We start from the raw sequence: 15,350 nt of genomic DNA on the forward strand, positions 1-15,350 counted from the left end.
CTCCAGACTTTGAGTAAACACCTCCAAGTATGGATTTTAATGGATGGGAGCCGCTGGATGAGACGAAACACACTACAGTAGGTTTCTATACCCACCTCTGCAGAAGCTTCTTGCTGCTGCGGGAGATGCACACAGCTGAGGGCAGGGTGAAAAGCACTGATATATAACCTTCAAGTATAAGCTGGACTCTCTATCAGGGACACACGGGCAGACGCGCACTAGGAGACGATGCATCATTAAAATACAAAAACCGCAAAGAAAAGAGCAGTCGCTTTAAATTAACCTCGTCTTTTGTCTCCACATCCTTGCCCTTGAATGGATCTGTTACCCGTAAGATAAAAAGAGGTTTGAATTTTAAATCGGCATAAACAAATAATAACTTCCAAAAAAGTGCGTAACACCATTACTTTCACATGCTGTATAAATCAGGTCCCCCTGTGAGATATTAGGCACCCAATGAGCCAAAATCCTTCAAGGTCAGAGCGTCCCTTCATATATGAAGCTACTGAGGCTGAATTCTTGACATAACTCACGCTGACACGGAGCACACATCGTGCCAAAAACATGTAAGATGATGAAAAAATTCCCACTCGTGTTAACAATGGAAAGCAAAGTAAAGACGACACTGCCATTTGTGTATTGCATTTTCTTTAGTACTTTACATATAACGGGAAAATACAAGGGTTTGCTTTCAAGAGAATACAGGAAATTTAACAGTGCTCTGTACATTACAATATTATAGTCAGTGTGGTGGTTACTTGGCACAGCCAACCGAGCCGTGCACGTTGTGCACATTTCACCATGGGCGGGGGTGAGGGTGGGGATACAATTCAAAATCTTCATTTACATGTTATAAGCAGTCTAAGTTTCTATTAGCAGCTTGAAGAAGATACAAAATGAGCAATATCTACACTTTGCCAAAGCAGGAAGGGACTGGAGGATGTAAAAATCATAATAAAAATAACGTATTAAATACTGTGTGAGTACGTCAGCGAGGAGGGGAAGAAACGTGTGAAAACCGAAGCTGCTATTAGACACTTAATCTGTAAAGTCACCAGATCAGACTAACCAGGTTAACACTAATCACAAAAGAACCAGGCTTAGTTAGGAATTCTACATTCATCCTGAGAGACCGTCATTTGAAGTCAAAACTGATTTTTCTCTCTAGTTCACAGGAAAACATGTCGATGTCGTAGCTGAAGGAGGTCGGGCTTGGACCGTCGTCTCGTTTGTAGCCGATAACACAGATTTAAAAATTATTAAAACCAGAATTGGTCATTATTCTTTTCAACCACATGGAACACAGAGAGGGCATGCAGCAAATCAAACCCTTAAAGTCCCAATCCAGGATTTATGTAGATCAGCTGTGGGTCTATATACAAGTAATATATGGAAAAGTACAGTTTAGTGATGAGAAATAATCTCACGCCCACTTTCAGACAAGAATTAAAGGGACAGTTCACCCTACACTAAACCTCTGGGTTGTAGTGATATTTAATCATGTCATTTTTTTGGGATTTTCCCAGTTTTATAGAAAAAAAAAAAGCTCTCATCACATAGATCATGACCTGATTACACAAAGCGATCCACAAACCTTGTGGTGAGCACTTACATGTACAGCAGGAACTATTTTCTCTTCACCCAACTACACCCTCCAACCATAACACAGTGCAGGAGAAAGCATCAATCTACCCATGACACGATGCACACCCTAGTGACAGAGTGACATCATGTAAACAACATAAATAGCGTCAAGCCTTCATTTACAGCTGAGCTGCAATGTTAACAAGCTGCACGCTTTGTTTTTAGTGTTTGCAGACAGTAGAAAGAAAACAGTTTAAAGAAGAAATCGCTCCAAGCGAGGTTTGTAGAGGTTTTTTCAAGGAACTGGTTCAGGATTTCTGAAACAGACATTGCTGTTGAGGTTTTAACAACCTTGAGCGCCTCAAGACAAGAGCCATCTGGTTTCATTATATTCAAGAGAAGGAGAACAATGCTCCTGCTGATACCTCTATACCTGGAAATACCACATACCATATATTTTAAAATATGTCTTTGTATTTATTTTGCGGTGAACTGGCCCCTTGAAAGGATTAATCCAGCTGCTGGTAGGTAGTCACATTGAGTGTTGAAACATGTGGTTTTCCAATGGGAAATAAAGTAACAGCTTTTGTATTTGCTACGAGTGACCGTGTCTTCAGATTGTCAATCAGTGAAATTTTTAAAGTACAGATAAAGTATGTCTTTAATTCTATATTTTCATCTGAAGAAGCTGGTATTGCATAACAGCTGCCACAGTGAGAGGAATTCTGGATTGGGTCTTTACCCAGACCCTTTCCAGGGTCTTAAAGGCGGTAAAATGGCAACAAAATACATTTTGAGTGACAAATAGAGTCACAAAAAGAAGCATGTCACATTTGTTTGCTTATTTGCAGGATCCAAATTAGACAGTTAACACAAAAGAAAACTCCAAGCCCTTAGATGCACACTACAGAAGTTAAGCAGAGTTACATGGAAAGCCATTTTTCAAATCTGCTTGTCTCATTAGTCCTGAAAAGAACTTATTTTATGTGAGATCAGAGCTGGAATAACATCAACCTTTAAAGTCGTCTCTAGTTATTCTCTCTAAGTACTATAAAGCAGACAAGCTAACAGGGCAAGTGTAATTAAAAATACTATCAGCCCTGCTCCTGGTTACTATGCATCTTTCTGCCTGGCGACGTTTTCAGTCTTCAGATATTTTACGCTTAACTCTCCAGAGCTTTCATTTTTTCTGCTTGAGCTTACCTGAAAGCCACGTCAGTAAACATTTAAAAGACAGCAATTAACACTTCTGCACAACAACACTTAGGCTGTGTTGATTTCAACCGCTTTGATTTGTCAGTAAAGCCTGAGGTACATTTACATGATCTCACACCCGCACCCATATCATCCTCACAGCTGGAGTAACAGAAGCACATTTAGCATTTTCCCCGCAAAAGCTACTACGCTCTGGCACCATTCATATTTGAAGTAAATTTGTGACCTCTACACACAAGTTCACCGGAATAGAGAATCGAAACAGGGCCCACATAAAGGTGTGTCTGAAAACAGTGTGACAGCATGAGATGGTCATGACTTAAATGATGGAAGAGAATCAATGATTTATTCCGTAACCTTCTTTAAGGATGGATGGCGTTTCCTGCAGAGTTTAGAGGATCTTGTGCTCAGTGAGAATGTTTCCATTAGAAGTTATTCTTTTTATTATTTTTCCAAAAGGCTGGAGGGCCAGCCAAACTTGGGGAAGGGAAGTAAATCATCAAAAGATTGGAATCTATTACAAGTCTGATGCATAGCAAGTCCCCTCGTTCAACAGTCAGATGTGATACCATTTAATAAAAATCTACAGTTCTGTTGTAACATTACCGAGGGGAACCTTCAGCCCACCACAAGACTATAAAATATTCAAGACTTCAACCAGCTTCCACTCGTATACCTTGGAGTAAGCAGCTTGTCGAATGTTCGAGCTGGAACTGGCTCCAGCTCGATGCAATATATACATATACTAGAGAGGAATGTCTGCATGTATGTAAGCCTGGCCTGGCCTGGAATGGCATGGCATGCGTGTAATGCATGATAACATATTCAGTTTAGTTATGTGTATGAATGATTATATAATTACAATATAAACATTTACAAATTTGGAAAAAAAGTTGCTGATTGTGCCTCACGATCCCCTTCCATGCAAAGACTGTTAGAGATCCTCGCAATGCACAAGCTCTTTGTATTTATTCCTCATGCTGGAGAGCAGTCGTAGTATTTTACATAGTAGCTCTTACTACACTGGCTCTAGCCGTCGTGAGAAAACAGGGTGTCCGCGCTGATATACGAGTGAACTGTGACCATTTTTTTTATTATAAGGCATTAAGATTTGTTCAGGACCATGAGGACTAGTAGTAGTAGGGCACTGCTTTTGACTACCTATGAAATGTAGAAAAATGTAAGGAATGAACATGAGTACAAATCATGAGTGTGCCGCACCAACAACAACTATGAAGAACGTTTTACCGTTAAAAGAACGCTTTTCCTACTTTGGCGAAAAACAAAAAAACAAAAGAAAAAATATGATTTTTTTTTAAAACATAGCTTTCATGAGAGTCTTTGACAGTTATTTACTCATCAAAGGCCTCTTTGTTTGGAATAGGTACAGTACTGCAGAGTCCCACCGAGCCACGACCGGTACCATACACCTGTCCGTATCAGGCTTTCATTGAAATCAGATCCTGAAAATAAGAGAGCCGCAGCAGCTCTCTCGTCGCCCATGGCTCGGCTTCCCAGTGAAACAGGTTTGCAAAAGCCAAGATTTACAGATTTCTCTAGCAATCGAGATCCTCTGGTCAGGTCTTTGGCTTCCTCGCGTCCTCCTCTGTGTGAGCGTGTATGAGATTACAGCACTGTGCAAACTAAAAGAAACTAACCAAAACAACAGTTGACCTTTTAGTCTGTGAAAAAATTATCTTTCACTTAGGTGTAAAAGAGAAAAATAGAAAGGAACGTTCTTCTTAGAAAGCCGAGAGTGGGGCTCGACGCTGCACCTCGTATCTCAGGCTATTTCTTTTATTCTGCGCATGTAATCGTGCAGTTCCTCTGGGTCTTGAAAGCCCATATCCTGGCAAACCCACTGAATGTCCTCTTCATCTGCTATCGGGATGGAGTTATAGGGCAGCTCCTCTGTGGGAAGGGTGGTAAAAGTGGTGAACTTGACTCGCTTGCGCTTAGAGGTGGGTGAACTGGCATCCTCGCCGTTCTCCTTTGTAGAGCCCCCAGAGCTGCCGTCGCCCCTTCCGTGTACCTGGCTTTGAACGCTAGTCTGGGAACTGCCACTGCTGTGGTGGTCCCCGTGGCAACAAGTCTGTACGCCCTCCAGAGGGTTAGTGGGACTTTCCACTTGCTGTGGTGACAGATCACACTGGGCCCTCAGCGGCTGGCCGTTTCCCAGGAACACCCAGTGGTGGGAGTGATCCATGTTGGCCTGACCCTCAGGTGGGATCCGCTTATGGCGGTATTTAAGCACAAAGACAATGCAGTTGATGAGAAAGACTAAAATGGCCAGGCAGAAGACTCCCAGTAAAGCGTACATGCCAATCTCAAGGTCAGTCATGTTGCGAGGCGAATGCACAAAGTCTTCCTCCTCCTCTTCTTCACCCTCAGTCGGTTCCTCTTGGATACTCATAGTAGGTAAATTGGTGTAATCAATGGGAACACTGGCAGGCTGCTCGTTAGATGTCTCATAAATTCGTCCACTAATGTTCGGATCGACGATTGGACGCCTGGTGACGGGTGCCAGCTCAATCTCCCCCTCCGTGGTCGCCTCTTCCTCAGAGTCCTCCTCGGGGCCAAAGCGGACCTTGACATAAACTGCAGCAGATGCGATGACGCTTTTGCGTTTGGTCTTCTGGCAGGCCTCACAGATGGTCATCTCCACACGCACCATCTCGCCAGATCCTTCTCCTTCTGCCACCACCACAGGCCAGCGTTGCTGAGGCTCCTGGGTTACTGACACAACTTTGTCATCCAATGTGGAGGCATTGAGGTTGTAGTCTTTGGGATCAAAGTAAGTCAGAGTGGCGGCTGTGTTGTCACTAAAAAGCATCCAGACAGACAAGCTGGCCTCCTGTCAGAGAAAAACAGAGAAATGCATTTTAAATTTCTAGAAATTAACTTTTTCTTGTTTCAGTATCAAAATGTCACTTCTGAAAATGCATCAAATGCCCTGATCACAAAAAAAAAAATCTGAAATCAAGATTTTTTTTTTCCATTGAGAATGTAATTTGACTTGTGGTTCATGAGAAAAACAAAGAAAAGTTATTCTAATTATTTCAACGCGATGAATATGTCAGGAGAAAGTAAGTGAAGAACATAAAAAACTGCACCAAAATCAATAAACAAGCTGCACTTACTTTACATATTAAGAAACAGCTATGGTTATTCTTACACGTACTGTGTTTTTCCTTCTTTTGGGTAATATCTATACACACTAAGCAATGATGGATGCTTATATTAAATACACCCCAAGTTCAAATGTTGAGGTCAGTTTATGTCCCCACTTGTAGCCATTCGACAGATTTCAGACTGCTCTAAACACAAATTTTCAACTCCTGCATCTGTACGATGCAGTAAAGAACAGTTATCCCTAATATGGTCATATTAGTCATCAACTGTCAGCACAGTACCCCACTCAGCCAATCAGAAGACAGCATCCTTAATGGGAGACGAGCTAAAACTGTGGAAGCACATTTCTGCCCAGCAGAGACAAGTCAAACTTTTATTATCTCAAAATGTCCCTCAAAATATAAATGTACTTATTTATATATTTAGCAGTGGAAACAAGCTTCTCTATATAACAGCTTGTTACAGGCAGTGGACGGATTGGGGAGCTGCACCAACACCCAGTGTGAAATAAACAAGGTTTATTTTGAAAATTAGAGTCCGACACAAAACAAAACGTTGGGAATGAACGTAATAGATCCACTGAAAAAACAAAGCAAAAAGATTTTTGTAAATCTCAAGCAGAAATAAATGTAAGATAATGATGATGCTATGTGTTAGTTTTACCAAATACAGAAAATCCATTTATTTTGTGTGAAGTACTTGCATTTGTTAAATACTATTATGAGTAATAGCAGGATGACCCTTTATTTATGGGTTAATAACAACGCTTATCAAGATGAGAGACGACTGATGGCCAAGGTGAAGCAAAGGTATAATTTTGATAAAACAATAACCCATTCTGTAGATGTTTATTCCTCACCAAAGAATATTTAAACAGTTCGGTTCCTGTTATTTCACGGCATTGATCGTGATTTGAATGCCTGTTCCCAACTGAGCCTTTGAAGTCCTGGACTTGCTCTAATTCCTAAATCTCCAGAGCATTTGTGAGCATCCGCAGTGCCCCTTGCTCAGTACAAGCCTCGACATGCACACAAAACGGCCTGCCTCTGATGTGCACACAAGCGAACCACTTGCGAGCACAGAGGAGGAAGGGGTGGCAGAGAAATGACTGTGTTGTCCTGAAGGCTACAACGCAGGTTCGTTTGGCAGCACAGACAGATGAGGCGCAAACAGCAGTGGTGTGCGCTGCAAATGATGAGCCCGTCTCTTTGTGTTTGCTTCTTGTGTTGGTTTTATTTTTGTATTTTCTATCACTCTTCACTGTCTGCTCTCCCCTATAGAGAAATTGGATAAAAAGCCCGGGTGCCACTGCCAACACGGCAGTTACCTGACAACATTCATCTGCTGCAGAATAAACCACAACATTGGTGTCCGTGTAATCAAGGATGCATCTGACAGTCCCTTTTGTTCACAGCTTGCCTAAACATCAGGAACCAACCATTAGGAAAAACTGACAGAGAGGGAAGATTTTGTTTGTAGGTGCAGAACAAATGCACAGAAGGAAAAAAGATGTTTTTGGTTGGAAAGAATGGAGGGAATCAAGTAGGGAAATATCAACCCTATGTTTGGTCCAAGCCTCTAACAGATTGGTTTAGGGTCCTTTAATGTGCTATTCGGGTGTCATTCTACCTGTCGACATTTTCATTAACATTATTCACCTTTAAAAATTCATCATGCAGTCCTAAGTGGCTCAGACATAAACATAAACTGTGTAAACTAATATTTGTGTAATATATGCCTCCTATTCTACTTTAGGAAACTCTAAGAACCAAAAGCAAAAGCAGTCTGACAGCAAAGTACACTATTGGGGTGATACTGTGGAGTCTTTAAGGTAAGATGGGGCCTGATTATTCAAGACAGGATTTTGAGACAAAATTTGAGACAGGATGTTGCTAATCCAAAGAGATATTGTGTAAATGAAAGTCCTACATATTTGTATCATTTCCTTTCTGAAGGACATATTATGGTAAAAAATGACTCTTCACATAGCTACTGGATGACACGATAATGCTATCAAGACAAAGTATTGGGCTAGACACCATCTTTATAAGATGGTCAAGTACAATAACCTAGCGGCCCCCAACCCGGACCTGGTCAACCCCCGGGGGGACCACTAGAGTTGAAGCTCCAGTGTGAAATTTATGGTTTTCAGGGTTTTTATCATTAACTCCATTTCCCTGGGTCTTTTCCCACGTTGTAGTTGTGCGTCTTATTTTGAAAGAGATGCTTACACGTTACCATAGTGACCAGAGAGCATTAAGGGGCAGAGAGGAGGATGTTACTCTCAATTTTGTTGACTCATTTCAGGACAATGCTGCTAATAAAATTACACAATTACACAGTGAATTCGTGTTTATTATTATATTTACAAAATAACACAGTTTTTGTCTTGGTCGTATCATTTTATTTTGTTGTATTTATCCGCGACACCTTAAAGGCCGGTCCGTGAAAATATTGTCTGATATTAAACCGGTCCGTGGCGCAAAAAAAGGTTGGGGACCGCTGCGATAACCTCAGTTTTGTCTGAATTTAGAAGCAGGAAATTAGAGGTCATCCAAGTCTTTATGTCTTTAAGACATGCCTGTAGTTTAACTAGCTTATTTGTATCATCTGGCTTCATGAATAAATAAAGCTGGGTATCACCTGCAATATGCAATGCAGTACTATTAGCGTTTTCTAATAGTATTGCCTAAGCGATGCAATTATAATGTAAAAAGTATTGGTCTCAGCACAGAACCCTGTGGAACTCCATGACTAACTTTGATGTTAGTCATGGAGATTTCCCATTTACATGAACAAACTGAAGTCTATTAGATACAAACAATTCAAACCGGTGCAGTTTATTTATTATTCATTTAAAACCAAAGTTATGTTCTAATCTCTGTAGTAAAATATTGTGGTCAACGCTGCACTGAGATCTAGCAAAACGATCATAGAGATGAGTCCACAGTCAGAGGTCATAAGAAGATCATTCATAACTTTCACTGGTGCCGTTTCTGTGCTGTGCTGCACTCTAAACCCTGACTGAAACTCCTCAAATAAACCATTCCTCTGCAGATGATCACCCAGCTGTTTTAGAATTACTTTTTTCATGAATTTCTGAGATGAAAGTAAGTGAGCAGCTTGCCATGTTTTATTTGAAAAAACACTCCACTGTCAAAAATTCATGTCCTCTGTTCAACCTCAGTTCTCCTTTGCATGGATGCCTTTGCCCTTGATTGTAACAGCTAGGAGAATAACTACACTCATCACTTTAGTGGAGAAAGAATTTTAACGGTGTTTCTGTGTTTTCTCAGAACTGACATGTGGGTATAGCAATAGTAAGCAAAACTCTTTCATCTGAACAACACAATATGAATTAAAGCTACCAATATGGATGATAGTAAAGTAACTTTCTCAAGTTTTTATTTTGTGGCATCTAGAAATATATATATATGGATGTAAACGCAACATGAACAGCTTGGATTATAAAATATGCATAAGCAGTGCAAATATTATTCCGTGACATTTGCATCAATTTAAGGTTGCAGAAGTGCGATGTGTACTTTTTCGCTACGCAGCAACAACAGCAACAGGAGTGGTTTACAAAGATCCCTTAAACGCTGAAGCCTTTCAGTTCAAAGAGGATTGAACTTTGTCATGTGGAACAGAATAATGCAAAGAGACCTTGATTGTCCAACTCGCTCCATACATAGTTTATGTGTTTCATTCATTTCTGGAGTAATAGAGGACATTTAGTAAGTTTTCCTGTGAAACGGAATCAAATGGCTTGAAATAGCTCCAGTAGTCCTCTGAGAGCTTTGCCGGCAGAGGAATTGGCTGCCTTTTATGGCCCGGCCTTGGAGAGCACTTAGGACAATACATTACAATAATTAAATTTCAAGGTGGCCAAGAAGCGGAAAGCAAGAAGAATTGGAATTTAATGCTCGCTTCTCTCTCACTGATGCCTGATGTGGTTGTCGTTGCGTTTTTAGCAACTTGCAGGCCAGAGAAAGGGCAAAGCGGGAAAACGAGTCAGACGCACACATACACACATTTCTCCCGAGGTGAAGCAGGGCTGCCAATTAATTCTTAGCTTAGAATTGCAGAGACTCTTGCTCCCGTGTGAAGAAACAGTGGCAAAGACTTTCCCCCTCTTACACAGACATCTTCGTGCTTTTCACTTGAGCAATAAAACCCATTTTGGGAAATGTATTTGGACGTATCAGAAGTGTTTTGCCAGGCTTGGCTAATATGCAGTTTTGTAATATATAATGGGACCAAAGATACTTATTAGTTCTCTGCAGCTGCCCTCACATGGTGCCCTTGCTAACAATGCTGGGTTCAGTTTAAAAAATCTAGCATAGAAATGCTTTTGTTGTCTATGTTGCGTGTTAAACCTGCATCAAACTGGCGACATTTTGTTCAAAAATCAAACTAGTACCTCCTGACTGATGTCCACTCATTGGACATTTTATAAAGTGCACCTCAGTTGTACTGGATTAGACTCCTGTTTTTTAAATTCTTCATGGTGTAGATGATCCACATTGACATGATAGCACCACACAGTTGCTGTAGTTGTTTGCTGCACATCCATGATGTGACTCTCCTATTCCACCATATCCCGAAGATGCTTGACTGACAGCGTTTGATTGAGATCTGGTGACTGTGGAGGCTAATTGTATGGAAGCTCGTTTCTGCCATAAAAAAAAACAAAAAACAAAAAAAAATTATCCATAACTCAATATTTTGAGTTATTTTCTCAAAGTTTTGACTTATTAACTCAAAATTTTGAGAAAAATTTCGAGTTAGCGCTGCCAATCAGTAATCTACGTGAATTACGTCATTTCCTTGTTACCCGGAAGCTGAAGCCCTCAGCTACAAATGCTACAGCTAAGCTACCAGTATTACGGCCAGTCATGAATGCACAAATTGCTGAGTATTTTCAGCGTGGCTTCACAACTGATGAAATCCTTTTGTTATTAGCTGAATCACATGGCGTTACTATCGCCAATTTGTTGCGATCCAGTTTTGAGTGCGCGTTCCTCTGCGCCATATCCTTCTGGGTAACAAGAAAATGACGTCATTCACGTAGATTACTAATTGGCAGAGCTAACTCAAAATTTTGAGTCACTGTTCTCAAAATTTCGAGTTAATAAGTCGAAATTTCGAGAAAATAACTTGAAAGTTCAAGTTATGGATACTTTTTTTTTGGGGCGGAAGCAGGCTTCCATATGTTTGAATACAGTGAATTCACTGAAATGTCCAAGAAATTAGTTTGAGATGATGTGAACTTTGTGACATGGCTGGTGACAGCCATCAGAAGACGGACAGATTGTGGTCATAAAGACATGAACATGGTCGGCAACAATATTTAGAAAGGCTGTGCTGTTTAAAAGATGCTAGATTGGCACTAAAGGGTCCAAAGTGTGGCAAGAAAATATGCCTGAGAGCATTATGCCAACATCACCAGCCTGAACTGTTGATACAAGGCAGAACAGATCCATGGTTTCGTGTTGCCTATGCCAAATTCTGACCCTGCCATCTGAAAGTCGCAGATGGCAGGGTCTGAAAGTTGAGTTTTATCAGACCAGGAAATGCTTTTCTAATCGTCTGTTGTCCAATTTTGTTGAGTCTTGTGAATCGTAGCCTCAGTTTCCTGCTCTTAGCTGACAGGAGTGGCACCTGCTGTAGTTTTCTGCTGCTGTACCCTGGCTTCAAGGTTCAAAGCGTTGTGCATTCAGAGATGCTCTTTAGAATACCTCGGTTGTAACTACTAGCTATTTAAATTACTGTTGCATTCCTATCAGCTTGAAGCAGTCTCGCTATTCTCCTCTGAGCTTTGGTGAAAATGAAAGTATTGTCACCCAGAGAACTGCTGTTCACTGAATATTTTCTCTTTTTTAGACCATTCTCTGCAAACACCAGAGACGGTTGGGTGGAAAATCCCAACAGATAAACAGCCCTTAAATCACCTTTCTTCCCTTTTCTGATGCTTGGTTTGAACTTCAGCAGGTTATGTTGTGCATGTCTTCATGTCTAAATGCAGTAAGTTGATGATATTTACAAGTAAACTTAATATCACCAGACTGGATACATAAATAAGGAAAATGGTAAGAGCTAGGTGTTAGTCAGTAGCACATAATCCAGGCTCCTACTGAGCTACTGAATTAAGCTGTTGGTAATGGGAATACTCAAATGGTTTTGGTATTATATTCAGACCTTAAATAAGAGTGTGTACTATCTTGTTTTTTCCGATGAGTTAATATGTACCTAAAATACAGATTTTAAAATTGAGCACAGTCCTGTTGCCATGCCAGTTTAATTGGACTGCATGTGGACATGCTGACTTGTACAAGTGTGTTGGTATTTTGTTTGTTTTTGTAAGCTCTGAATTAGAAATGATCCAGGAAATTGCGTATACCACAAGACCAACAACACCAAACATCTGCAGCGAGGGTCATTTTTCAGCCAGCCTCCAATTAGGATGAATTTTTCAGTGAAATGGAAAAGACTTGGCATTGTTTACTTCAGCATCATTGTGGCATTTCTTCTTTTTTTTGTGGGGGATTTTTTATTTTTTTTAAATCACAGCTTAAAGTTGTTATAGGATTTGGGGATTTGTAGATAACTGTTAATTAGTGTTACATAACATACAAAAGAAGGTAGAAGAATTTCACTCGGCAGGAGTGAAACACCTTTTTAGATTAGCTTCTAATAAATTAACCACAATAAACCAGCAGTAGAGCAAAACTCTAACAACCCTAGAAATGCACTTGAGAAGTCGAGTTTGGTGACTCAAATTAGTAGAGGTGACACCGAGCACACCTTTCTCTCAAAGCAGCGTAAGTCTCAGACACAACTTTGATACAATTTAAAGAAGTGAAACCTCTGTAAAGCCGTAGAACTAGATGAAGGGTTGAAGTAAAGTTGGGAATTTTACTGTGAACTCTGGGAATTCCTTCCCCTTTGAGAATCTGCCGTTTTTGGCTCATCTGAGGTTGCGGCTTGATTTTAAACCTAACAGTAAAGCAGTTTAAAAATGCACAATGACTCTGCACTGTGTGATAACTCGTGTCTGTACCTGTTTGGGAGCAGCGAGTGTCTGGATTCCTGTTGCCTTGGCCACCATGGTGTGGCTGTTGCCGGGGCTGGGCTGCAGTGACAGGGTCAGGCCTGAAATGGCGTGAACACGCAGCTCTGTGATGGAAACCTTGTCATCTGTGACCGAGAATGCCGCCTCTCCTAATACTGCATCCACTGCCAGAGGAGACTCCACCTGCAGAGAAAAAGATGTGCTTTTATTGCATCCCCACATGACACAGGGACATCGTTTAAGTCCAGAATAGACAACAGCTTTATTGTCTCTCTGAAGCTCATAAAGCCCATGACAAGCCACTTTTGGATTAAAGTGCTTTGTGCTGTTGTTTGTTCCAGTGCATCTACTTTCTTCTGTGTCAATGCCTCGCTGTCTATCACAGTGAGAAAACAAACCTAAAAAAAAGGCACACTCGAGACAGAATCTATCATCAACCAGACACAAGGTACAATTCGAAGACGCAACCGCACGCTATCAAAGTCACTGTTAGCAGAAAACACTTCTGCCCATCTAAGTGTCATCAAATGAAATGCCAAAACCATTTAAAGATTCTGTCCTGCCTCTGCGGGTAATCCTGTGCTTTTGACGGTGCCTCTGCACCCAGTAGTTTAAGCACTTTTAAAATATCATCATTTCACTTTGCAATTGCAACCAGAGGTCACGAGGGACGGGAACAAAGTAAAGAGCCATTCAGTGAAGCAGTGGCCTTGTCCTTAGAGTCAGACGGGGAAATCCTTTCCTCTCAAGCATTTTATAACTCCAGCCAGAGTCAAAAGGCATGTGAAGCTAGACCTGAGATGAGTTTGGTGCTCCGACGAGCTTTTCCAATCACCATCAAGTGCAACCTTGAAACAGCAAGTCAGCTATGCCCATCGATACAAATGTCATGCTGCTAAAACAAAAGTCAAAGCTCAAAGTTTGGCTCATTTGTAGGTTAAAGTGAGACACACATTAAAAAATGTGTTACCACGCAACACTTTTTGGTTGTTGTTCTTTTTTAATGTGCAAAATTGTACCTTTCTTGCTAAAACCTGTCATTATTTTCCATTTTTATAACAGGATTATTTCATATTCACCAAATAAAATGCAAAAAAAAAAAAAAAAAAAGAATCTTTTTGCAGAATTCACTGATTTATTAGGTGATAAAAGAACAATGACTGTAATTTGCTAACAGAACAAAGCAATAACTTTAAGACTTCATATTTAGATAAATGCCTATTTTTTTTTAACATTTATAAACATATAATCCCAGAAAGCTTCTAATAGAAAGACACTCTTGTTCGTAATCACAGGTAATCAGCTGGGGATATTTCAGGGTGATATCGCTTAATTAAAAATGCTGCCCTGTAGTGCACGACATTAATCTGGATTCAAATAAATCCATCAAATTATTATTATTTGATATAAATAAAATGGCTCTTCACTGTTTGGTCGCCTTTGGCTCACATCGAAGTGCTGCATAATTTGGAGCAATAATTTGTTATGTAATTTGTCATATGAAGGCTTGAGCCAAGTCATCAGTGGAAGCAGATGCATCTGCAGGTGTCTGGTTTTATTAATTTGGGTTCGATTCTTTATGAGTTCTGTTGAGCTTAAAAGGAAAACTCCCGTAATAGAAGCAAATTAAAAAGGTATTTATTAGCTGTTCCAAACTATTATTGCTATTTATTATCTTAAATAAACGCTATTCACATTCCCCAACTTCATGTTATCACCTCCAATGACACCTTCACTTTTATTTTCTTAGGCCGGGCACTGTTACAACGTAGCAGGCCGGGCTAATTAGATGTGATGTCAAACTTTGCGTCGCCTTAATACAGTAATGATACAGTGTTCTTTGCTAATGTCCTTTTAACCTACGGAGGTTAATGGCTGGCATCAGTTACATGCTGCTCCGAGAGCTGCTCTGCGTTTGAATGTGCTTCCCATACACACACAGTTTTCCCTCTATGGCGCATTCATATCACAGTAAAGTATTATAAAGTTACTAAAGTACTGTTGAATATTTTATAAAGAAACGAAAGTAATCTTTCATACCGGTAAATGCATACGGGCTAAAAATACGAGGGGGGGAAAAATCTTCTACGCAGCTATTAAATTCTGTAGTCAAATTCCACTTCCATATCCATATCCATATTGTTCGCCTGTGATGGATTAATGCGCCAGAAAAGAGAGTTATGGTTTGCTGGGCACCCAGAAACATGCACACATGCAGCCACAAATACACCAATGTGCAGAACCCTAAGGCGTGATAGTAGATGGATGAATTAAAAGAAAAGAAGAAGAAAAAACTTTTTTTTCTGGAGGAAAACTCAGTTGCATGATGGATCACTCTCTTTTT

The 15,350-nt window shown here is 40.4% G+C and overlaps 1 protein-coding gene across 2 annotated transcripts in view; it reads right to left on the bottom strand.

The window, feature by feature from the left end:
• Positions 1-631: 631 nt before the first annotated feature.
• tmem132e (transmembrane protein 132E) overlaps positions 632-15,350 on the bottom strand; it is a 426,314-nt gene continuing 411,595 nt past the window's right edge. For both annotated transcript variants that reach the window (XM_080307607.1, XM_026182492.2), the window contains exons 8-9: positions 12,995-13,189; positions 632-5,653 (exon numbers count right to left, since the gene is read on the bottom strand). In XM_080307607.1, the coding sequence (XP_080163733.1) occupies positions 4,583-5,653; positions 12,995-13,189 (1,266 nt within the window). In that variant the 3' untranslated portion in view covers positions 632-4,582. The remainder of the gene's footprint in view (positions 5,654-12,994; positions 13,190-15,350) is intronic.

The sequence above is a fragment of the Astatotilapia calliptera genome, chromosome 10 (genome assembly GCF_964374335.1).
Source record: "Astatotilapia calliptera chromosome 10, fAstCal68.1, whole genome shotgun sequence".
Taxonomy (NCBI): domain Eukaryota; kingdom Metazoa; phylum Chordata; class Actinopteri; order Cichliformes; family Cichlidae; genus Astatotilapia; species Astatotilapia calliptera.